At 42.8% G+C, this 25,504-nt stretch overlaps 2 protein-coding genes across 3 annotated transcripts; both read left to right on the forward strand.

Moving 5' to 3' along the window:
* Positions 1 to 353: 353 nt before the first annotated feature.
* Positions 354 to 15,294, forward strand: tada2a (transcriptional adaptor 2A). 2 transcript variants are annotated; one of them, XM_036536981.1, is made up of 15 exons: positions 354 to 471; positions 1,071 to 1,177; positions 1,979 to 2,038; positions 2,306 to 2,397; positions 4,344 to 4,501; positions 6,302 to 6,390; positions 6,829 to 6,901; positions 7,099 to 7,162; positions 7,981 to 8,024; positions 10,405 to 10,515; positions 11,331 to 11,402; positions 11,970 to 12,102; positions 12,886 to 12,929; positions 14,279 to 14,358; positions 14,543 to 15,294. In XM_036536981.1, the coding sequence occupies exons 1-15, from the start codon at positions 447 to 449 to the stop codon at positions 14,726 to 14,728; spliced, it is 1,338 nt and encodes a 445-aa protein (XP_036392874.1). In that variant the 5' UTR covers positions 354 to 446; the 3' UTR covers positions 14,729 to 15,294. The 2 variants fall into 2 exon arrangements, with proteins under 2 accessions (XP_036392874.1, XP_036392875.1); XM_036536982.1 differs by having other exon boundaries at positions 14,282 to 14,358.
* Positions 15,295 to 24,466: 9,172 nt separating this feature from the next.
* Positions 24,467 to 25,123, forward strand: dusp14 (dual specificity phosphatase 14). Its single transcript, XM_036536548.1, has one exon. It carries the CDS (start codon positions 24,467 to 24,469, stop codon positions 25,121 to 25,123), a length of 657 nt encoding a protein of 218 aa, XP_036392441.1.
* The last annotated feature ends 381 nt before the right edge of the window (positions 25,124 to 25,504 follow it).

Raw genomic sequence — 25,504 nt, forward strand, 5'->3', positions numbered from 1 at the left:
TTAATGACATTGCGTTTGAAAAGATAAAAATAGCAAGTATGAGCAAAGATGTGGCAAGATAACTTTGACATTGCTGGGTTAGAAAAAGAAATCTAATAAATCGAATAAAGAATCATTTGAATTTTTTTGATGAAATGTTGATATTATGTATTCAAATATTTAAAAAAAAGATGTGTAGAATAGTTCAAATATTTTATTCCGGTATTGTATGCTTTGTTGTTAATAAAAATGAAGCGTTGGGTATTGTTTTAGTGTTATCTGTGCTTGACGCTGTCAGAATTGTCGTCGTTGCACACGCGATTAATCGAGTCTGCCCGTGCTGCTCGATTCGTTTAGCCTAGCGGGAAGGATTCCGTATAATCTGCACTGTACGTGGAAAATACAGCTGCAACAGAAATCGTGTTTGACCAAATAACAGTGGTTGTATTAGAAGTTATATCGCTGTAATGGATCGGTTAGCATCTTTTTCAAGTAAGTGAAGACCTTTCAGACTTGTGAGGTTGTAGTTTGCTAAATTAGGTCGCTACATTTGGATGCGCACGTGTGAAACAAAAGAGCGAAGAGCACAACGTATGCATCCATCTAGCAGCTCGTCAGCCACAGTTTACGCTTTGCATGCTGAACAGCTATCTGTGTGTGTAATGTCCTTTCGGCTTTAAAACCCAAACACAGGTCAACAAGCTAGTTACTGACGTACAGTTTAGCTGGCTAGCCAGTCAACTTATTTGATAGTAATATGACGTTAGCTAGCTAGCTATGTACATAAGTAGTTAGCTGGATAGCTAGCTGGAGCTGTAATGTCAAACAGATGACGTGATTTAGCTGATGCCACGTTAAAGATAGCTATTATTACTATTCTAGCTATGTACCAAGGTCTTTCTACCTACCAAGTAAACTAGGAAGTCGTCAATTTGTTGGCTAGTTCGTTGGCGTTGTTTAATGTTAATAATAGCTAGCTAAACTGTTTGGAAACAGCAGAATAGAGCAAGAATAGCTCTGCTTTGCTAGAGAAGGTAAGTTAGAACTAATGCGTTTTCTAACCAGTAAGTTAACCGTAACTTTCATTGCAGACGATCCCTTCGACAAGCCGCCGTGTCGGGGCTGCTCGTCCTACCTGGTAGAGCCTTATATAAAGTGCTCAGAGTGCGGTCCAACACCTTTCCTCCTCTGTCTTCAGGTTAGTCACCCTCTCAGCATCATAGCATACACCTGCTCGCATGCCTCCTCAAAACCCACGATGCTTAAAATGTATTTTTTTTTCTGGTGGTGCAGATTTAGATGGCAAGATAAAATGAATCAATGCCACGTTACTATGCCTTGTAGACTGCAAGTTGCATAAATGAAATTGCGGGATTTGTCAGTTTCCTGTTCGGGTAAAGGTAAGCAGCTGGCTAGTTCTCCGATGAAGTACTCCGCGAACAATTAAAAATGGGCGAATATCAATATTTCTCGCTACTACAACAAAACAGTGTTGGCAGAGACGTAATCACTTTGGCAGTATAGACTACGTGGGCATATATGTGCAGTGCTTATATATTTGGTGTCTGTTGAGGTAAGCGTAGAATTTGTTACCAGCAATCAATGCCACAGCTAGTAGTACAGCACCATAATAAATATTTTTATTTTGCCAGTTACCAAGTAGCTGTGAGTACCTAACTATATTATTTGTAAGATTGACAGGTGAGATTGGAGGAGAAGAACTGGCAGGGTATGGAGGGATGATTAGTAAGCCACATGGTTTGACTTTGGACTCACTTAGCAGTAATGTTTGATGTTAATGTCTCAAGTGTCATAAAATGTGTATAGATGTGGAAGCAGCACTGTCAGCACCTAGCATTAACTGTGATTTTAAAGTTAATTTAGAGCAGTCAGATAATTTTCTGGTCTATTTACTGAAAGCATTATTGCAATCTGTGCTTGAAAGTGTGTAAGCAATTACATGGATGAACTGACTGATCTCCCTTTTTTCATCATTCAGTGTTTCACCAAGGGTTTCGAGTACAAGAAGCACCAGAGTGACCACAAATATGAAATCATGGTGAGAAAAATACTGAGAGCTTGTGGATATTTTATTAGTCTAAAACATGGGACTCATCACCAGCCTCGTTCTGAGCATGAATGAGACTGGGGGCAGTTTCACAGCACAAGACTTGGCATACGGGGTCATCCACTCACTGGGTGAATGAAAACCCTGAACCTTAGCCTTAAATTTTCATACTTATTTCCTTTTTTGTGAGTTTAACACTAAAAACTATTTTATTCCTGATATGAGTCAAGGTGAGCATTTTTCTGCTCTCTCCTGTAGACGTCAGACTTCCCTGTGCTGGAGCAGGGCTGGACAGCGCAGGAGGAGATGGCCCTGCTAGAGGCAGTGATGGACTGTGGCTTTGGGAACTGGTCAGTAGAGATATGCTCTCAACCCAGGGGTACTGGTGCCGAGACTCTTCGCAACATCACACAGTTTTTAACTCCTTCAGTTTGACTCATTTTCTTTAGTCATTTTAGAATGTATTATGAACAGAACACAAACTGAAACAAAAAACTGAAATGATAGTGGGTGTGCAAAAGCAATCAGTACTGTTTCAATGCCATATAAGGACTACTTCATAGAGATATATAGCTTAAGTATTGGTAATGTTTACTGTTGTGTTCAAATGGTGGAGCAAAAACAACGGGTCTGTTCAAAATCTGGTAACCTGATGAATAGTATATTAGCATATTGCTAATCAGTGTTACATGTACAAGTGCTCTTTGAGAGTGCAGAAAACCTTTGTGAAAGAGATTTGCCACTAGACACTGGGAAGGGCTGTTTGCTTATTACTTTTGCTTTCACAGCTAGGCCTGTCTTGTCTTGTAGTCTACCATTCAGTATATGTGAGATATTTCACATACAAGAAAAGTGTAATATTTTCTGTCTGGCTATTCTTGCCTTCCAGTCACATTCGATAATCAACAAAGGTCCTCACCAGTCTATCGAGGTGATAAAATACAATGTTGAATGCAGAGTAAATACACAGGTGTTGTGGTACAAGCAGGTGTCAGAGAAAAAACGTCATTTGCACAAGCTCCCTTTGTGCTCTCCTTCACCTAATGAAATTTGGCAGGTACAGTGTAAACCTGACACCTGAGGCTTTTACTGTGAAGGTCACATTACTAATTATGGATAGTATTGTGGCACATCCAGGATTTCAGCAGCTCTCCCAGACAGTCCTTATATTCATGGCTTTTGCTATTCTCACACCTCCCTGTTGTCTGGTGGTGTTTTTATATTACTAATGCAATGCAACATTCTTCAGAGGTTAGCAAGCTAAAAGTTGAACTAGTTCAACAAATGTACAGAGCACACATTCTGCGGGAATGGTAAGACTTCTAAATGAGTAGCAGGTATGTTGCCTGCCATTCTATGCCATTAGCAAATTATACCCCTTACCTGTACAGCACTAAGAGGTGGGCCCTTTTTATGTTGTCCCACAGAAATAGCAGTAACTCCCACTCCTTTCAGATTTCTGTATCATTTAATTTCATTTAAATATACAGAATTCAGATACAACTTTACATCACCACACATTAAATAGTCAGACTTGGACCATTTCATGCTCTTTTTCTTATATTCTGCTTCTTCTTGACCTTCCCTAAAAGTACCTCGCACCATTGCTCTGACTGGATAGCCTGAAAGTGGTCAGAAAATTACAGAAAATCTCTAGGAATGTAACAGACTGTTGCAGAACTACATTCAAAAAGGGATATGTCTTTGCCAGCTTCTAAGTTTATTTGAAATGAAACCTACAACAGTAAGAACTCCTCCTTTGTAACATGCAGTAAACATGGAAATGCAAGAGTGGAATTCTTACCTTTGCAGCTTTGAGGTTTTTTTTTTCTAAATGCTGATTAATAAAATATTAGATTGTATAGCTGTTTACTCTTCACTACCTTAATTTCTAGAATAGCACTGAATTGGTGGGCCATCACAACATACCTTTACATTACATTACATTATTGGCATGTAGCAGACGATCTTATCCAGAGCAACATACATCAACAACAGGTTTTTACAGTGTTATCCATTTATACAGCTGGATATTTACTGAGGCAATTGTGGGTTAAGTACCTTGCCCAAGGGTACAGCAGCAATGCCCCAGCAGGGGAGTGAACCAGCAACCTTGCGGTTACGAGTCCTGCTCCTTAACCGCTATACTACACTGTGCCCAACTTAACAGGTGTTTTGTTTTCCCTAACAAATGCAGTATTGTACCATGGTGCATGTGAACAAGCAAGGATTTGTAGCTGTGACTGAGCAGTTGTTAACACCAGCATCATCACTACCTCCTGTTTTTCCTGCGCAGGCAGGATGTGGCCTATCAGATGCGCTCTAAGACCAAAGAAGAGTGTGAGGCCCACTACATGAAGAACTTCATCAACAACCCTCTCTTCTCCTCCACCCTGCTCAGCCTGCGACAGATAGAGGAGGCCCACAACATCGACACCGCCATCCCTTTCAGACGTGAGACTTTACACTTACACTTACCGTTTGGTCTTGTTTTGCCATTGTTTTGCTCCTAATTGCATGCATTCTTTCTCTGGTGGAGCCCCAGTCTGCATTTTCACTCACTTGCCTTAAGCACTTAAAAGAGCACCAAGCTCATTTGATTGAGGGTGTCCCCGTCTGCAGCATGAACTCAATTTCCAAACTGCTTTTAAATAGGGGGCAATTCAGTGCAGAAGAAGACACAGTGTGCACATTTATGAAGTGTTAAAACCCATTTTTTGAGACTTGACTTTGAGTCTGACTTGATTTCCAGGTGTCACCATTTCCATGGTTTTATGTAGTTTTTGGAGATCGTTTCATCACGAGCCACAATGCTGAAATTATAACAGCAGAATGTCTCAGTTCAGTCCCAAATAACACCTTTCCCCTGCCTCCTCAGATATGTATTTTTATGATGTCACATGAAGTCTGGATGACTTGCTCACTCACTTCCCTCACTCACTTGGAGATTGGGATGCAGCCTCTGTTTCTTTTCTGTTTGGCTCATACTTCCGTTTGACTGTTTACTGACATTGTCAGTCTTTATTCCCTCTATCTTCCCCTGAAGCACCAGCACAGCCAAATGGATACTATTTTCAATAATTATTTTTTAATTGTGTTAATAATAATTGTGTGTTTTAATTATTTTTTAATTAAGAGTGTTATTTAATTGTAATTATTCATATAAAAGGAATATTGTAGTTAATTCCTTTTAAGTAGATATTTTGTTGATTGTAGCTGATAGATTACTGCAAATTGGAAAAAAATGGCATATCATGGGAATGAATGAATTAGTTGTAGTCACAAAATAACTGGTTGTTTTACAACGTCTGTAGCAGTGTTAATTCAGAGAAGCGGCAGAGTGTGTTGGATAGCATTAATAAGTTGTGTGTGTATGATAGGAGTAAGGCATGTGGAAACCTGCCTGAAATTTTAGGAAATAAAAACATCACAAGAGCAGGCATTAATGAACGAATGAGTGGCTGTAATTAACAGAGCTTCTCTCTTCCTCTGGAAGGTTTAGTTGTGAAACTGAGATTGCAGATTCAAACTAGTAGTAGTACTCCGGGTGAGCTGCAAAAAAGGGAGACAGGAAACGTACTTTTATTTGATAGCTGTCTTAAAGCAGTGCTTAATTATATTGCATGATTAATAAAAATGCCAGTTTAAATCAGCCTCATTCAAGTTCAGCAGTTAATGTTGTAGCCTTGCTTTTGTGCACTACAAACAGTTTTATCTGTCAAAATGAATTGGTTTTAAGTTACCTGAAACCTCTGTTATAAACAAAATTATTAAATCTGATGTCTTTGTTATGATAATATATGATGAAAAATACAAAGACATCGCATAATAGACTGTCTGTACAAAAAAAGAATCCGATCCTGATGGGATGGTCATTACAGAAGTTAGAAAGCATGTTAATCAGATCCAGGATTAATATCAGTTTAAAGCTTAAAGCTCGTTTCAGCTAATTCAGCGGCTGTAATAATTTCACAGTTTTATATACACATGAAATGTTAAGTTAAACGTCAACATCTCATTAATTCCTTGGTTTTTCACTCTGTTTTTGTAAGAATCAGATTGTCCTGAATGGATGTGATTATGATTAATGTGCAGTATGCACTGGATTCAGTTTGCCTAGCCTTATTGATTGCATTCAGCTGTGTTTTGAGGGTGTCCATGTATCAAAGCCTACAGTTGCATTTTTTTATCACCCACCCATACAAAAAGGAGTGCATGGGAGGTAAATGTTGCTTTCTGTCTTTCACCCCACAGCCACAGATGACCCTCCCAGACCCACCTTTGACTCTCTCCTGTCGCGGGACATGGCAGGGTACATGCCTGCAAGAGCAGACTTCATGGAGGTGAGACGGGTCCTTTCCTCTGTATGTCACCGCAGATGTGTTTGCACTTGGCTCTGCTTCTCCCTCTGGGCCTTATGTTCTGATATGTGACCGCCGACAACAAACAGATTTACTTCTGAGCAAGAAGGGTAACTAGCCAGCTACAAGTAAGCCACTTTTGGCAATTTGACTGCCTTACTGCATTACAAGATAGGATCGCTATGCCTAACCAAGTAATGGGGAGATTTGGGGTGGGGTAGAAACTTCAGCTTTATCTTATATTGGATAACATGAACATACTCACTTGCTACTGATTGATATCCAGCTGGCTTCAAGTCAACCGATTACCTGGGACTGGAATATAAATTGTCATATTTTGTAGCAAAATGCTGGGACCACATTTCAATTTTCTGTTTTTTTTCTGTTTTTTTTTTTTTTATTTGTCATTTTCATTGCAAGGAGTTTGACAACTATGCGGAATGGGATTTAAAAGACATCGATTTTGTGGACGATGACTCTGATATCCTGCATGGTGAGTCAGAGGTGGTGTAAGCCAAAGGGAGCAGCCTTATCAGACTGGAAACAGATTTATGGCTGTTTGCACTCTGTCCTTTCCTAGATTTCCAGACCATTTGCAAGGAAAATTTTAAAGCTCGTGATGTAGACTAAAATAAATTGGTGTGAAGATAAGACTTATTGATTCAAGTAACCATATCTTCCTCTTTCCAGCCCTGAAGATCGCTGTGGTTGATATTTACCACTCCAGATTGAAGGAGAGACAACGCAGAAAGAAGTGAGTTGTGATTTCCTTTGCTCATTTGTGAATATTAAGTTACGTATGTGTTCAGCCACCGGGTGTAGTTATAGTACAGCCTTGTCTAACTCAGCTTGGTTTTGTTAGCTGTTGCCATTGCAAAAGGCTTATAGTCTTTTTTAAAACAAAAACTTAACAAATAATCATTAAGAGGTAGATATGATTTGATAATAATAATTATAACAATAAGGAGAGAGCTCAGTAGACCCCTGTATGTATTGGAAATGGAATACTGTAATCAGAAATGTGCTGTGCCTCTGCTTCTCCCCCTGCTGTGATGTAACAGCGCACACACACTCACACACACACACACACACACACACACACACACACACACACACGCGTATAAGCAGAGCTAGTACTGCAGTGTGTTCCTAGAACTCTATCTCCTTGCCATGCAACAGCAGTGCAGAACAGCTCTCGCTTGCCAACTCTCCAAGCTGGTGCTCATTCACAGTAGCTCAGCTGTGTCACTGTTTTTCACTAAATCCCTTGGCCTACATTTCAGAATCTTATCAGCCCTTCTGGTCAGCCTTTGAACAGGAGGTGAGAACCCAGTTTTCCCCATAGCACACCATAATTTTTCTCTCTTTGCACCCCACGAGGGAACTCCTGTATTACATACTGTAATTGCACAGACATATCTAAGTGCCCTGTGCACTCAATTCAGAACAGAAATTTGATGCGTTCATATGTGCCACATGGGCCACATGGCTGATGTGGGGGGGAGTGGCCAGGGCAGAGAAACGGGGAGAGGCTCAGGCTGAGCTCAGCGGCTGAGGCTGTGTGTCTTTCAGGATCATCCGGGACCATGGCCTGATCCACCTGAGGAAGTTCCAGAGTAAGTGCTCCTCTTTGGGGTCAGGGGCAGCCTGTCATGGGGACATAGTCGGCTCTAGGACCAGCATCAGCAGGCACCTGCTTTGGACATAGGGTGGCAGTTTACGTTTGCATGCAGTTTCTTTATTTAGAACAAATACACGGAAGTAGTTTGGTTTCTGTGGTATATGCACTGTGTAAGCAGTAACCAGGGTCAGCTGAGGATGTACACAGAATGGCTATAGAGTGGATGGCTCAGAATAGCCCAGGAGGAAGAGTGCCAGATGGCCTTCTGCAGAATTGACTGCTCTCCTATGAATAGACTGGCATGAAACGAACACTGCAGGTTTAATGATGGCTAATGATAGCAGCTTTGGGATTTTACTCCTCCTCTCCTCCTGTGTTAGATTACAATACACGTTGTAAAGCCTGTTTTTTATGTCTGTGACATTGCTGCTGAATGCTGCTTAGCGGTTAGGTTAGAGGTGCCTGATATATATTTCACAAAAGAAGTTCTCCTTCCGGAAAGGTATTACCATTTTACATGAGAGGAGCTGGGTGGGAAATGCCAGATTGGGATTCGTTCTTTAAAATGTCTCAAGAAAAAATGGGAATTGGTTCAAAACATTCCAAATGCACTGCTTTTTAAATGTAATTAGATGCTTTTTAGTGTCATTAAAAGCTGATCAATACTAGGGTCTGAGAGTCTCCTTTATTAAATATATGGTTCCATTTCTTGCATATGGCAGTGATTTTTGTAACTGTGCTATCCAGATGGCCCTATAATGTAACTGCCAATATGGTTTAATTCCAGTAGCGTTAAACTGGTTTCTCCTTTTACTTAGTGACAGATGTTAGTGACTTCGCAATTGTGCGTTTACATACCGAACCTAAATAAGCACAGAGGATGCAGTTATAGCAATATTATATAGCCAGAAATGTAATCATTTAAATCTGAAACCCAAGCTCACACTTTTAATCAACAACTCGACAAATAGTAGGAATCAACAAGCCAAGCTGGATTCCGCCACAACCTCTGTTCAGTAAATAAATGCCAGAGCTCCTGGCACCTGCACACAGATTTACTGGAATTATTGTTAAAACGGAGCCAGTCAGCTTGTTTCACCAAGGACGTTGTCTTGGTTTTTGCCAAGTGTAATGCAAAAGCTTGAGTAAAACCAACAACAGTGATAAGTTTTAGAAAAGGTACAGTGTGTAAGACAACAAAGTAACTGTCAGTATCTTGCCACAGAACTTTCACTTTGCAGGCTCAGCATTCCTCTTTCGAATCATACGGTGAAGACAGAACCCGTTAACACTTGCCACAGATCAGCCATGTTGTTCTGTAGCTCCTGATTTGCGTGAGGATTACACAGAGAAATTTGATCCTAGTCCAGCACATAGGGGCTCTCTGTTTTGCAATGTCCCTCTGGTCAGATACATGCATGACAGTAAAGGGAAAATTGTACAGGAATAATTTATGAAAGGAGTGACCCAGGACAGACTGTGCTGTTGTAATAACGTCTGACAGGGTGGTGTGAGGCAGAGGTGAGTCGTTAACCAGCCCAAAGCGCTTTATTTTTACACAGCAGCGCAGGCTGGGGTGATTATTCTGCTTACACCTTGGCTGCTGGCAACCAGGAATAAATATGTATACAGTTTACAAAGCATTTTCAGAAATGAAAATGTCTGTGTATTCTTTTACACAGCTGCGCAGTTAGCCAGTCCTAACTGACATTAACTTATTAACTTATTATGTATTGACATTAACTTGTTAAATTAAACTGGTGAAATTTGACTTGGAAATGAGCCCCTATCAATGCTCTGAATTCACAAAAGATAAGTAATATGAATGTTAGCACATAGCTGTGTTTTCACACACAGCTATTTTCTACAGCTAGCTAGCTTTCGTACATTTGATAACTCCCATATCACTTCTGGCAACTTTCAGGAGCAACTGAAAAATGGTATAGTTTCAAGTTACTCTCCTCATTTGCATTCACTTGAACAAATAGACTATATAGCTATATGTACACCTTTCTCACAACAACTGTAGCTAGCTGCATTGGTGGGGGTGTGTGCACTAGTAAAATTGTTTGTGTGGACTGAGAATTGTTAGGTCAGTGGGTGCACAATCATGCTTTGGCATCTCTGCAGTTCCCAAACACACCATTGGGGTTCATTTTAAATGTTGCTCTCGAGCAAAAGTTGTTTCTTGCTGAGCTGATTCTATCTGTTGCATTCAGAGGCACTATGGATATAATACATGTATCCCATCAAACTCTTGAAATATGAACAAATTAATAGAGTATGTTACCGCAGATAAACCAGCACTGCCTTTTTTTTTGATTATGAACTGTGTTATTTCCATTGACTGTTGTATGGGTTCCTGTCTCTCTCAGTGCTGGAGCGCCATTACCCCAAAGAGGTGCAGGAGCTGTACGAAGCCATGAGGCGCTTTGCCAGGGTGGTGGGGCCCATCGAGCACGACAAGTTCATCGAGAGCCACGCCTGTAAGTACCTCTGCTGCATCCCAACCCAAACCCATCCTCATGCACAGGACACTCCTTTCCCAGGCTGGGTCTCGGCCGAGTCAGGCTTCGCACTCCTCTCAAACGTCTTATATTGTTCCCTGCCAAGTAGTGATTTGGTGTGTCATAAAGCTGTGAAAAGCTGTCTAAAGCTAGGGAGCCACACACCTGATGATCAGTCGAAAATCGATGGTGGACAACCACGGCCTGTAGTCACCGTGGGGTTTTGTGCACATTCTGTGGCAGCTCGCTGTTCATGGTCATCGGTATCGATTCAACATGTAGAATCATCATCAGTTGTCAGTGAGAGGATTTATCAAAGACTGTCAGGAGATTGTGGGTAACTGTATCATTCGGAGCATGTTGAACGACAATCAGGTGTGTGAATCCCCAATTTAGCGATTGAGTGTCTCCAACTTTAATGAGAGTTTCAGCAGCGAAGTGTTCGCCCTAGCCCTAGCTGTTGTCTTTGCCCTTGTCCTTACCCTTACCATAACTCTAGCCCTAACCTTAGCTGATACCCCATCCCTGACCCTAACCTTAGCCATAACTTTAGTCATAACCGTAACTCGAACCCTAACCCTATTCCAAACCCTAACCCTCTCTGTAATCCTAATCCCGGCCCTAACCCCAGCCATAACCCTAACCCCCATCTTTGCCCTTGCCCTTACCCTAACCCTAGACATAACCCTTACCCTAACCCTAACCCTTGCCCTTACCTTGACCCTTACTGCCCAGACAGACCAGGGGGTGTGGCTACAGAAGGAGTATCTCACAGCCTTTGCTTGCCTTTGTAGTGGAGTTTGAGCTGAGGAAGGAGATCCGGAGACTGCAGGAGTACAGGAAAGCAGGAATCCGCTCCTTCTGCAGTGAGTCCAGCGCGCCACACCCCTCAGCCCTGCCTTACCCAGCAGTCTCAAAGTTTGCAAGTACTCATGGGGAACAAAGAAAAGAAAATTAGTTCAGCCTAAATATGGCGTTGACCTAAAGAGAATAGTTACACTGCTATGGTCCCTGGTCTTTCTTTTGCTTCCCCAGTTAGTTGTAGGTAATTTTTTTCTTACTTTGTGTCAGCAACTCCAGAAAAGATGACATCCTATAGTCCACTATGGCCCTGCTGCTCGTGTGGTAGTATGCATGGCAGTTCTGCATATGCGCAATAACACATCAATATTAATGTTATTTTAATATTAATGTGGTAATAATGTTAAAATTAAGAAACAAATTTGTGTGCAGAAGCAGAAAAATGTATGATTTTCAGAAATGTTCACAGTTTCGCAGACTCTTAGACACGTTAGGCAGACGTGACCACCAGCCTCAGTGCTGCAGGTGAGCACGCGTGACCCTGCGTGTCACCGTGTGTGACCCTGCGTGTCACCGTGTGTGACCCTGCGTGTCCCTGCGTGTCCCTGTGTGACCCTGCGTCCGGCGGGCAGGTGCGAAGGTGTACGAGCGCGTGAAGCGGTCGCGGGAGGACGAGCGCAGGAAGAGGACCATGCTGTGCGACGTGCTGCAGCTCATCGAGGACGGGCGCGCCTGCCAGCAGTGGCTGCACAAGCAGGCCGCCATGTGAGACCCTCCTCTTACCCACAATTCCACTCTCACTGTGTCAGTGCTGTAGGTGTGATGTCAGCAGTAACCAGAAAGTGCAGCAGAAATCAGTTTTATTTAAAATGTGTCAAGGGCATGTTCAAAAAAGGTTCTCTCAGTGATTACATTAGATTACGTAATTGTCCTTTAATAGATGTTCTTATCCAGAGCAATTTATAGTTACAGTTTTATATGTTGTCCATTTATACAGCTGGATATCTCTTGAGGCAATTATAGGTTAAGTACCTGCCCCAAGGGCACAGCAATTGTTTGTTACAACAACTACAACAGTGATGACTTCACACTTGACTGCTTAGCCAGTAAGCTTGTAGTTGTTGATGTCTAAGGAGAGGAGAATGGAAGAATGAATACAAAAAATGTCACCTGATGTCAGTACTAAGTTCTTGCCAAATGCAGAAAATAACAATTTATTTCATTAAGTGCATACAATGACCCTGGGTAGGTTACAGGCAACAATGAAATCCTCAGATGAAGTCATCTTCTAAGTGCTTTACTTAAAAAAAAGTCTTGCCAGCTACATTGTCCTTTTACACCATTGACGAACTGCTGGCTAAAACCCATTGTGAAGGTCAGTTCTGATTAGACCAATTTACTAGCTTGGCTTCCTGACATATGTTGTAATGTCGTAAAGATTGTAGCAGTAGTGGTAGTAGTAGTGTGTATTTACATGTGTTTAGGTGGTGAAAGCCAGTGCACACCTTGGCGTTCCGTTTCTTACACTTGATGTCGTTCTCTTCACAGTGATGCTGGGATCAGTCCTGTGGTCACCTCCATCACTACTTCAGGTAAGCTCCACTGCGTCCCTGGCTGCTCTCTCCCTCCGCCGTACTCTAAGGTCTTTCCGTGGTAGTGCCTCTGGTGAAGTGTTGTTAATGATAGAATTGTTTTTATCTTTGTTTATGTGCTAATTGGGCTCACTCATGTCCGGCAGCGACTTGCACTAAACTGCACCTCAGCTAGAATGGAAGGAGGCCGAGCCTTTAAGAAGCACCTTCCTTTCTCTTGCCACGTTGACTGCCATCCATCTCTGCTCATGACAACAGACACTTAGTTAGTCATTTTCCTCAATGTTATACATTCAGAGATAAGAATCTGAAATATGAATGTATTAAAATTCTAGCTCATTATGTGACATTGCACTGGATTGAGTGATTAAGCAGACTGCTTGATTCTTGCAAGCAGGGTATTTAAACAGTGTTAAAAAGGGTTAAACAGATTTATGGTGGATTTTATTACTTTACATTTTATTATTTTACATTTTAGTATTTTATATGACACTGGTCATCAATGAGTTAATATGCTTTATTATTTATTACAAGCAAAGGGGTCAGTTGTTTTGAGCGTGTTTTGCATGTTGCGATTGCCTAACAAAGTGAAAATTCGTAGTAGCCTTTTATGCAGTTCATCTGTCATGTGTTTATTACTTTATATGGTTTTGTTAAGTTAATCAGTCCACTCATGCCAGTAGACTACATGAGTGATGTGTGGACAAATGGGTTTTGTACACATCCCTCAACATGCACAACTGTGGCAGTGGTGCTGGTAATTGCTTTTTTAATTTTTTTTTTTATTTATTCAAATGCAACCCTGGCCCTGACCCTTTAATTGGGACCTAACCGCCAACCACCAACCACCAACCCAGGTAAGCACCCTTCAGTTGTCAGTGTTACCCACAGAGATTTGCTCAGTTAAAGGGTGGAGGGATGGGGGCAGCTGGCAGTTGTCAGTTTCCTTTTTTATTTATTTTGTATGAAACTGTTATATTGTAGCGCTTAATTTTTGGTGTTGTGTTAACAAGAGTCTGAATAGGCTGTTAAATTGAATGACTAAGTACTTTTTTATATTTAAAAGTGAATGAATAAAAATCACAAGAACAAAACTCTTTGATTTATAACTGTACAAATTTTAGATATTTCTTTTTTGTGTGTGTGCTCCTGTCTTTGTGACCATTGCACTCTCAGCTGCACATGTGTGGCATTACAATATGTTATCAATTCTTTATTTATAAACACGCCAAAAACATGTTTTACTACACCCCCAAACCCCAGTAACAGGTAACATTATTTTAATAAAAGCATATTATCTGTGTGGCAGTAGTGTGATTTTTATGTTCCCTGTCGCCCCCACCCTACAGCAGCGGGCAGAAGAAGCGCCCCTCCTCTTAACCTGACAGGCTTGCCTGGCACAGACAAACTCAACGACAGGGAGAAGGAGGTATGGGTCTTTTTCCACTTCCATTGACAGCAGTGAAGGAGCCTATCGGAAAAGAGGACAGCTTGATAAGTAGCTCTGTGGGTGGGGCTTTGTTCGACACGGGGTTAGCCAATCAGAGCCTCTGGCCTGTGGAGTGGAAGGTATTGTGTTGTGGTGTAACGCAGTGTGTCTCGCGTGGTTGCAGCTCTGCCAGGTGGTGCGGCTGGTGCCCGGCGCTTACCTGGAGTACAAGCAGGCCCTGCTGAACGAGTGCCGGAGGCAGGGCGGCCTGCGGCTGGCACAGGCCCGGGCACTCATCAAGATCGACGTTAACAAGACCCGCAAGATCTACGACTTCCTCATCAAGGAGGGCTACATTAACAAGGCCTAGGCCGGCTGCAGAGCGTCTCTCACACACACCAGCTGAACCACCAGCCGTGAAATGAGGACCTTAGGTCCTCTCTTTTCTGTAGTCGGGGTGCTTATTAGGGAAAGGATGCTGAAGTGTGGGTTTTGTTTCGAACATCTAACGAGAAGGCATATATCAGGTTTGAGAATGAACGGGGGTAAGGTTACACCCTTTCGCTTCCGTCTGCCTTCCCACATTTTATTACCTTGGCACATGGAGGTGTGAAAACATGAACTCCCACAGCTATCAGGAGTGGATCTTAACTTTCCCTCCACCTGCACCCGCTAAGTAGGCTGTGGAATGAGCCCTGCCTGCACTACTGCTAACTGCTAACTGACTGGTTGGAGTTCATCTCGCTTCTTCTCATCAGCATCATTCCATAAACACAGACTCTCTCAGTAATGGAGTATTATGGCATATCGCAGTGTTTGGATTGTACCATTTACACATAACCTGATTTGACATGTACATTACATTACATTACCAGAATTCGTACACTCAGCACCTGCAGTACAGGGGACCCTCACCAGTCACGCAGGACACCTTAAGATTCCTGCAAACCTTGACATTGACAAATGGTATACTGAACTGATAGTAGACATGTATACAAAAAACGCATTTAACATAATGTAAATAACTGAAGTAAGTGATTTGTGTATTTACATAATAATGCAATAAAGGTGTACCACTGTTAACAAAGTCTCTGAAAACCAAGCTACTCTGTGGTGATGGTGTTATGCAAAAACAAAAAGTGAAGAGGTTTGCAGTTTTTAAATAAACCTTTTAAATTAGCGGTCCCAGTCTCATCAGCATCAAAACAGCCATGTAATGAGACTGTGAGTGGCTGTCCTGGGCAAAAGATTCAATGTTACATTTTAGCATTACTAAAAGGTAGATCACAAGGAGGGTAGAGTCAGGAAGAACAAAAATTCAAGAGGCGTGTTCAAGGTAGCACAGCTCACACTGAAAATTATCAAGCAGTCAAGATTGATGCGCACACTACTGTTATTAACAGTTAAGAGCTAAGGTAGTGGGCATTACAGACCAACTCTGGTGATATGTTAGTGCTGATGCATCTCAGTGTATATTTGAATACATTTATTAATAAATTTGATGTTTGATGTTGATGAAAATATATTGCCTATTTTACTAATTACTTCCATTTTCTGAAATCCTGAAACCCATCCTCATATGTGGTATGGTATTTCATGTCTCTGGTTGCAAAGTCTTTGCTAACAGAATTTTCTTATTACTGGCATGTACTTTGATAGCAGACATTTCTTATGAGGGAAGTGAGTCAGGACTCTTGAACTGCTGAAAGGTTTCTGGGAACTGGGAACTGCCATGAGCCTCTGCCTCTGTAGAATTCAGTCTGTGGCATTGCCTCTGGCAAGAGGGGCAGCAGCTTTGAGACCTCCAGCAGCCACTGTGGAGGTCTAGTGAAGGGAACCAGGAGGACTTGCTGCTAAGGCAAGCGACTTGTCGATGCATGGCAGAGGTGTAAATCTTTTTCAAATCAAGTCACCTTATTCAGCGTCCTGCAGTCCATACAGACCCCTTTTATGTAGCATTATAACATGTGACTCCCATGGACTGCCTGATTGTCCAGTGATGTTTGCCTGCTGCATGTCTAACAGTGCTTTTATCAGCAGCTTCCTGGTGTGCTGGGGGTGAATACTGATGTTTGTCACCTTCCTCATATCAATATCGTGCTGTGCTCAGTTGCGAACCCACTACCACTACCACTACGGTAGTTTCCTACCACTACTTGTCATTAACACTTGCTTTCAGCTGGGCAGCCCCCCTGCTTTGCACTGATCCTTTTGCTCCGTCAGGCTTTTCCTGGTTACGTGCACACCCCAACCTCCCAGTTCCCATGCTGCTGTTCGACTTGCCTTCACCCCAAGTAACTTCACTCTCCAAAAGCAGCCCCAGACCCAGTGTTTTCTAGGAATGGGGACACACTGTTCAAATCCTTAGTGTAAATTGTATTTCTGTGGAATATGTACTGGCTGTAATTAACCAAAAACTGCACCTCTCAAGACTAAGAGCACCACTGGTTTATCTCAGGGCATACAAGTGTTTCAGTCATGTCTTAAACCATGCTACATTTTGCTTAGTCATTAATGCTCTTTACATTAAAGGTCGTTTTAACACCTACCAGGCAAGAGCAAACTAAGTTGTAGTTTCTGGATAAAGCGACTGAGTCCCTGGTGCTAGTGACTGTAATGGCTTACTGTTGTGACCATCGTCACTCAGTAGAATAACTGATGTGAGCTGTAAAGGGGAATGGCATGTCTAAATGTGCACCAACAACCGTTCGAAACTTTAAAAAAAACTTACTATGTTAGCGAAATGAGACAATACAGTAACCTATTGCTAACTTTTTTACAGTGTCAGTTGTGCACCCTAGCAATGACATGACTAAAAGGTGAAGTCTCCATTGTCCTTCCCTGAGTGAGATATACATACACATCAGCATCATCTTGGCTTGCAATCCCGATCCACTTCGTTGTCCGGAGGGGAGGCGCTTCGAAGAAACTGCCTACGCTACTGTGTCAAAACCAAGACCTCAGCCTCAGCACTACACTGCGATTAGTGGAGGATCTGTAGTTGCGATAACCACACGTAGTGATGACACCCTCGTGGGTTTAATATCGTTATTATTTATTTCCATCTTATTTGCAATTTAGCTCTACATAATTGGACTGCGTAGCCTATTGCTGACTCGAAAAACCGCTCCAGTCGTGGCGTTCGACAATGCTTCTGGCAAGCTACACTTCATCCAGAGAGAAGTGGTAGCAGGGTAAGTTACGTATTTTGTTTTTTTCTCGTTTTATTTTCATTACTTCATTACCTAGTATGTTTTACATAACCGTAACCCGTACTGACAACATGTGCATCGTCATTTATCTCACTTTTAATTATTTGGCTACTTGAAAATGCCTGAATCTGCATGCGCACTGCAGAAGTAATTATTCATTTTACAGAAACATTAAATCTGCCGATGCCTTACCTTTACAGTGGTTTAATTATTTTTCATATTTTAGTTCTCCGTTGCTTTCGTACAGAGCCAGGCACCCGAGCTACGCTGGGCGCCTGGTGAAGCAGTAAGTGTAGGCTGTACCTAGAATAAGCGATGCCAAAAGAAAGGTTGCAATTAAGGGATGCGCATGTGTAAACCTTCGATAACTGAACCTGCATGAAGTTTGCATATATTGTTGTGCGGTACCGTAAAATGTTAAACATCTATCATTCATATGCTAGCGTAGGCTATAAACGATAAAATATGTGCATTACTTTAAATTTGTCCACGACACGATTGATATCTTTGCTGAGAGAGTAACAGTAAGAATGCAACAATGATTAGCGTACGAAAGTCATACGCTCTCTGACAGTATTCTTACAATAGTTACTGTTCGGCCCATGTTTCACGTTTTACTTTATGTCAGTAGTTTATTAAAAAAAACTTTGTAAGGCGTTAACTTCAGCGAAACTATCAGAGAAAGACATGCACGTGATCGTCTAAAATCAATGTATGTTAATTTCTTTTTGTATTGCTATAGATTTTCGGTTGCAAATACACACTCAGCACAGTACCTCATGTATTCACTGTTCACAATTTAATTAATTCTTTCCCTCACAAAGTATTCAGGGCATGTGCATGGACGGGTCCATCACTGAAAAGCGTTAGAGGCTTTCTTTGCACCTGTGAGTGTGACTCATTGAAATATTATTTTTAATCCGAATATTATCTTTTTCAAATGGAGGCCTACATTTTCACCCTATTTCCTTTTCAAAGGCAATCGTAAACATTTTTTCTGATTATTGCAATTTGCAGCAGCTGTTCTGTATGCATGGTGGCTAGTTTGATCTCCTCATGGGCTCTCTGGTATCATAGTTCTCCATTTCCTATTGCCTGTTGCTACAGGTAGGCCTACTGTAACTGTAAATACGTAGTGTGTGTGTACTTTTACATAAAATATAAAACTACACCACAGTTCTAGAAAAGGGGTAAGTCAATCCTGGAGGGGTTTTTGGGTTGTTTAGGCCACAAGAATCTGCCCAGAAATATACATTTAATATTATCTGAAAAAAGAAAAAAAAAATCATTTCTTCACATGAATTTTAAGAAACTTAATGCAACACTGATTGTGTGGTTGGGGTACCAGGTATAGGGCTCTGTCCAGTGGGCTGTTTACTTCAGGCACTTAGTGAACTTCATTGAACAGTGGGCCACTGTGCATAACGCAGTGGCAGCATGTTTTTCCTCATATGGGTGTAATGACATGAGATCACTGTCCTTTGATGTCACACAACACACACGAGTGATTGGACCCCGACCTGCCCTCTAAGAGCGGTGACATGCAGGCAGGCAAATAGACAAGATACAGTGCTCCAAATGCGTTTGATTTGCAGCTCAGAGAAAACCAGCGGATCAGGCCTAGCTCTCTACACAAGCTCAAATGAGTTTGCTTAATCAGGCACAGGCACTAGAAGTAACTATATGGGACTCAGACAGTAATTGCTGGGAGGGAAAAGAAATGGTTGGGCTGTACAGTCACGGACATCCTGCAGACAGATGCACTTTGAAGCCTCCTCATACTATGTGATTGGGAATCCAGCTTCAGGCAAGAGCGTGAACCCTGCTGTACAGCTGAGCCCTCTGCTCTGTGTGTGCGGGGCTGGACAGAGCCAGCGCTGCTCTGGGTGTCTTCTAATGAGGGCCCTGGTTGCGTGTCAGTCTGGTTTCAGTTGGACATGGGCTCTGAGCATTCATATTAACACGTTGCGGGCGTTACGTAAACACCCCACTGCTCCCCTCCTGTTCATCCGGGCTCCCGCTTATTGATTCAGGATGGTATTTATTCTTACAGGATTAAGCAGAGGATTTACATACATTAAGATGTTTTCCAATTTGCTCTGCACCCCGGTGCATTGCATTGATGAGTTGTGAAATGCGCTCGGGAGCTGAGTGAATATTTACAGATTCCACATTTGGTGCGGGGAGACCGGCCGCAGGCCCTGGGTGGGGTCGGGTGTCTTGGCAGGGCGTCTCGCGTTCCGCGTTAGCGCGGGCAGAGGCGGAACTGGAGCCCGAGGAATCTCCTGACTCTGAGGCAGGACTGCGAACCTGCGCATCACTGAAGTCATGACGTACACGTGCTGACAGGCCCAGAAACACAGCCTGAGTGATGAGCCTGCCCCCATGCATTGCGGGCATGCCTGGGTGGACAGGACGACAAGGTCTACGAGGCACTCCAGGAGAGGGGTGGGCCGGTATTACAGTATGACAGTGCTCTTGATTAATCATTGATTGATTATTGGAATGATTATGTTAAGCACATAGAGGGCTTGGCTCAAGGACACGATGAGACAATTGCAGCCCTTGCTCACTCGGAAGGAATAGTGTGACTCCAGGGTTATGATCACAGTAACCATGCCACCACAGGAGTCTGTTCGTATGTGTTCCTATTTATACAAGAGGATGAATAGTTAACAATATACCTGAATTAAATAGCTGCATTAACAGGCTATGGTCAGGGGCTTCCAGCCAGTGTGAACAGTGTTGCTCTAAGCCTGAATGGGACCACACTGAATCCAAACTTCTGCCTGGGAGGGGTGGGGGGGTTTAGGAAGATGGCGTATTCCTCTTCACTCCAGGTCACTTCCCTGCTGTACCCGTGTCCCGCCTGTCCGTTCTGGGTATAAATAGCTGTCTGCATGAGGCCAGCGTCCGCAGAGCCAGGACACATCAGCACTTTGCTCAGAGCTTTTGTGCTTTGCTCTGGCTGTGGGGGCTGGCACTGAGCTCATCTGGTCAGTAGGTCACTGCAGCAAGGAAAGGCCATGATAATTCCACCCACTGTCATTCTCTTTGTACCTATCAGTTGTGTATGATGTGGTTTACAATGAAGGTGAGCCATTTTCATTGGAAAGAGTGCTGTAATGTATTCTCCACAAGTGTAATTTAAAGGGGTTTCATATGGTTTATTTGGTTGATGCTTTTTCAGATTTAAGTAGGTTGTTATGGATGCAGTGATGCAGAGTTCTGGAGATTGAGGCCTGACATATTGAGTCAGAACAGGGTTTTCTACAGAAAGCTCTGAAATGGTAGGTCAGGTCTGCATCAAGATGACTTGAATTCAGTCCCTGAGTCTTTAGCTAGGAGAGCAGCATTTTTGATTAGATTGTTGTTAATGACTTCAAAGTGATTGCAGGGTAAAATTCCTTATTGCTGACCTCCCCCGGGTAGATCATTTGAAAGACGTTTATTGTGTCACACAGGTCATGAATCCCTAAGAGATGTAATGTTATGAAAAAAATGTACACAGAAAAATGGCTGCTTAATGGATGAGAGTTGTAATTACCGAGTTGGCCATGATGAATGTACACTGAGTTGTTCAATTGAAATATATTTACTAAATACTGCATTCATAAAGTGGATAACACTATTAATGGGGGAAGAGTCTCAATTCAGTACTCAAAGAGAACATGTTTGGGCAGATTAATATTTTGCATAGTATATTCTGTAATCTCTCTGGACATTTCATGTGAAAAGTAACTTTCAAAAACCATGCTGAAAGTGCTTTGCATAAAGAGGCTTGCCCGTTATGCAAGACAAAATCTTTAAGGGCATGTTCCCATACGCACTTGCAAGGCTAACGTGGCTGTTCGCATGTTCTTCCAGGCAAATATGAAAACCATCTTTTGCATCGATCCAACTTGCCCTGCTTCTTCTTTTGAAGTGTGTAACGGCTCTTGTTAATGCCAAAGACTCATTGATAGTTCATTGAAGCAAATGTGCATATGTGAACACTACTGTAGCGATATAACCAACAGCACTTTGTCAAAGAAGACCGTGCTCGAAAATAGTGATAAAGTCAAAACCTGTTTTACTGGGTCTGACTGGGTCAGGTTTTTTGAAGGCTGTGTGTCGAGTTTGCAGTCCTAAACCAAACATCTTGATGTTTTGTCACTAAATGCGAATCTTTTCACATGTGTGATCATATTTGTTTGGTCATTTTTTGCTTATAATTATGGAGTAAATTTTTGAGAGTGGACAGTTTGCACATTGGATATTTTTATGTGCCAAAAATGTCTGATGAGAGAAAACAGATGCACATTCACAGATTCGTGGATTTTATAAAACAACTTGCTGTCCCAGAACAGGGATAATATCTTGTGCATCCCTAGAAAGACACCTCTCACAGTCTCACAGTAGCTACCAGCATCTAGATAGCAAACTAGCATCTGTAACCAGCTATAGGTCAGCCTCAATTATTGATTGCATTTCATTTGTAATTACAGTCTTTGTTAGTCTTTTGGTATGAAAATTTTCAACAGTATTCAAGAAAACGTGATCATCTAGCAGATGCAGGGGTGACTGTTTCTGCTGAGTAGGACACGAGGGCCACGTGGGAAAAACTATTTATACAGGAGGCTTTTGAATTATTGCGTTGTTGGCAAACTCCTGCTCTGTAGAAATCTTTAAGCTCCCAGGCTGCCCTGGTAGTGAAATCGATGTTTGTTCAGCAGAGCTACCACTTAGCAAGAGGATCTGCCCCTGTGGTGGAAATGCAGTGCGGAAATTGCCCGAATGCAGTTTGCGCAAATGCTGTATGCATTCAAGCAGCATTACCTCTGAGCAAAAGTGGATTAAGTCAGGGCAGATTTGCCAACAAAGTCGGTCTTTTCCGAAAGAAAAGAATGTGGATATGTGTCTCTTCCTGATCAGAAATAGCGATGTGCGGCGTTTTCTCAATTCTCTAACAATAAAGCCCGCGGCCCCGATGGGTTCACCATTGAACCCTATAAGAGATACTCATTCAGCCTTGCCCCTCTTCTATTGCGCATGTTCGCCTATTCCAAGGAAACGTCAGAACTACCCCCCTCACTTTACAAAGCAAACATTGCTCTGATCCTTAAAAAAGACAGGGATCCTTTGGAAATGTCATCTTATCGTCCAATATCTCCTCCTCCAGATGGAAACAAAAATACTCAGCAAAATGTTGGCTAACAGACTCTGTAAATACATAGCCAGTTTAATTAACCCTGACCAGACTGGCTTTGTCCCAGGCAGACATATATATTTCAACCTACGACGTCTCTTCAACATGATATATCAGAAATAAAAGGAGGAGTCTGTGGTAATTGCATTAGATGCCGAAAAGGCTTTTGATTCCATCGAATGGAGGTACATGTTGACTACCCTGAAATATTTTGGCTTTCGTCTAGAATTTATTAAATGGATCGAAATTATTTATGCTCACCCTCAAGCTTCAATTCTTATTATTCAATTATATACTCTTGTTCACCTTACCTATTTAATCTAGCTATTGAGGCTCTAGCCAGCCAAATTAGTTTGAGCCAGGGGATTGCCCCAAACAAAATTCACAGTGTAGAGAATAAGATATCCCTATGTGCAGACGACATCACAATATTCTTATCACACCCCAAATCATCCATCCCAACATTGTTACAGCTAATTGATACTTTTGGTAGTTTTTCTGGTTATAGGATCAATTGGGGAAAGAGTGAACTGATGCCCGTATCAGACAAAGTGGACTTAAATTTTCTACACACAACTCCTTTTAAAATTACAAGAGACCAATTCAAAACCTTGGGTATCATTGTGACAAGGGAGCATGGGAAACTCCTCGACAGAAACTGGGAGTCCAAAATACAACAGTTGAAACAGAATATTCAATTCTGGAACACGCTGCCCATTTCTATGGTGGGACGCATCAACGCCATATGGTTGTCCTTCCTGGATTCCTATACATTTTCCAAAATATCCCTGTCTTTATTCCCTTCTATTATTTTAAAAAGTTGGACTCTATCATATCTTCCTTTATATGGAACAATAAATTAGCAGGATATCCATGCGGAACACCTGCGGAAGTGTAGGGTAAAAGGAGGCTTTGGTTTACCGCACTTTAAGCTGTATTATTGGGCTGCCAATCTGAATGCACTACTATACTGGCGTAATGGTTTGCTGACAGCCCATAATCAAGGAGGCGTACCCTCATGGCTTTAGATAGAAATAACTACATGTGGCGCTACCTCCCTCCCAGCACTTCTTAATAACCCGGCAAAAATAAAGACACCCCCTTATATAAATAATCCTATTATACTTCACTTCCCCTTTTTTTTCTCTCAAGGGGCGGGCGGGAGGGGGGCTGATGGAAAGAGGATTGTTGGTTTTTGTTGTTTTTGATGTTGATAAATTTCTGAAAACATGAAGGAAAATACTTACTGCCTTTGTATTTTCACCATGTATAACCCCCAACATATCCTTCAATAAATATAGAAATATAGAAATAGCGATGTGCAAGCATACCTCTGCAGCACAACCGTTTTCACTCTGCTGCAGCTCAGAGTAGCAGTGGGCAGGAGTCGTGGTACAGATGACTTGGCTACTCTAATGAATTTAATTATAAAATGGAGTCCTTACTGTCCCGTAATATCGTGTCTCTTTTCCCTTTGGTCACGCTAACCTGAATATAACCTGCTTCTGTAGATTATTAACCTCTAGAACTGGTTAAATAAAGATACAGGTGTTTCTTTTCCTGTTGTGGGCTTTAGTAAATAATTTTCCTCATGTTTGTTTTCAGGTGAATACCTCTGGTCCTGCTGTTATATCCCACATGCGTAGTGCTGAAGAAGGACACCTTTAATCCTCAAGCTCATTGTCCTGGACTCTCTCTCTGTCCCCCAATGGGTTCCCGCAGTCAGAGCTACCTCTCCCACCGCCAGCTGCAACAGCAGCAGCAGCAGCATCGCCGTATCTCCGCGGTGCCCCGTCCGGCCCCCAGGCTGCTGGCCGAGCCCAGCGGGGGCACGCTGGGGGGCATTGCCCAGATCACACCGTATCTGTTTCTGAGCCGCGGCAATGTGGCGTCCAACCGCAGCCTGATCGCGGCCAAGGGCATCACCTGCGTGGTCAACGCCACCATCGAGCTGCCCAACTTCAACTGGCCGCACGTGGAGTACGTCAAGGTGCCGCTGGCCGACACGCCACACGCACCCATCGCGCTCTACTTCGACAGCGTTGCCGACAAGATCCACAGCGTGGGCCGCGGGAAGCGGGGTGCTGTGCTGGTGCACTGCGCGGCCGGCGTCAGCCGCTCCGCCTCCCTCTGCCTGGCATACCTGATGAAGTACCACCGCGTGTCACTGGCCGAAGCCCATGCCTGGGTCAAGGCCCGCCGGCCCGTCATCCGGCCCAACAGCGGCTTCTGGCGCCAGCTCATTGAGTACGAGAGGAAGCTCTTCGGCAAGAACTCGGTCAGGATGGTGCAGACACCGTACGGGGTGGTCCCCGACGTCTACAAGCGGGACCGCTGGAGCCTGGCCCCCCACTGGGGCGTATAGATGTGCGGGGGGTTGGGAAGGAGAGGAGAGTTTGGGGAGGCAGAGGAGAGTAGGCAGAGTCCTTCCACTGTCAGCTCTGAGCCCCCTTCCCTGCAGGGCTGAGGGTGTTTGGGTGAGGGCTTTATGCCCGTTGAGTTTTGTGGTTGTGTTTTAGTGTTGGTGTGTTAAGTAACTCTGAGCCATTTGTTGGACTAAGGTGCATCCCATGGGACGCTGCAGAGGAGGCAGCTCTGCTGTGCTTTCTGTCCCTCTGTCTGCATTCAGGGATTCTGGCTCCCTCTGGTTATGATACACTGTGTCACCATATTTGTCACCACCCCACACAGTTGCCATGCACTAGAACAAATGAAATCCATAGCGATGAAAATGGCTTTGAATTCC

Source organism: Megalops cyprinoides, chromosome 9, assembly GCF_013368585.1.
Source record: "Megalops cyprinoides isolate fMegCyp1 chromosome 9, fMegCyp1.pri, whole genome shotgun sequence".
NCBI lineage: Eukaryota > Metazoa > Chordata > Actinopteri > Elopiformes > Megalopidae > Megalops > Megalops cyprinoides.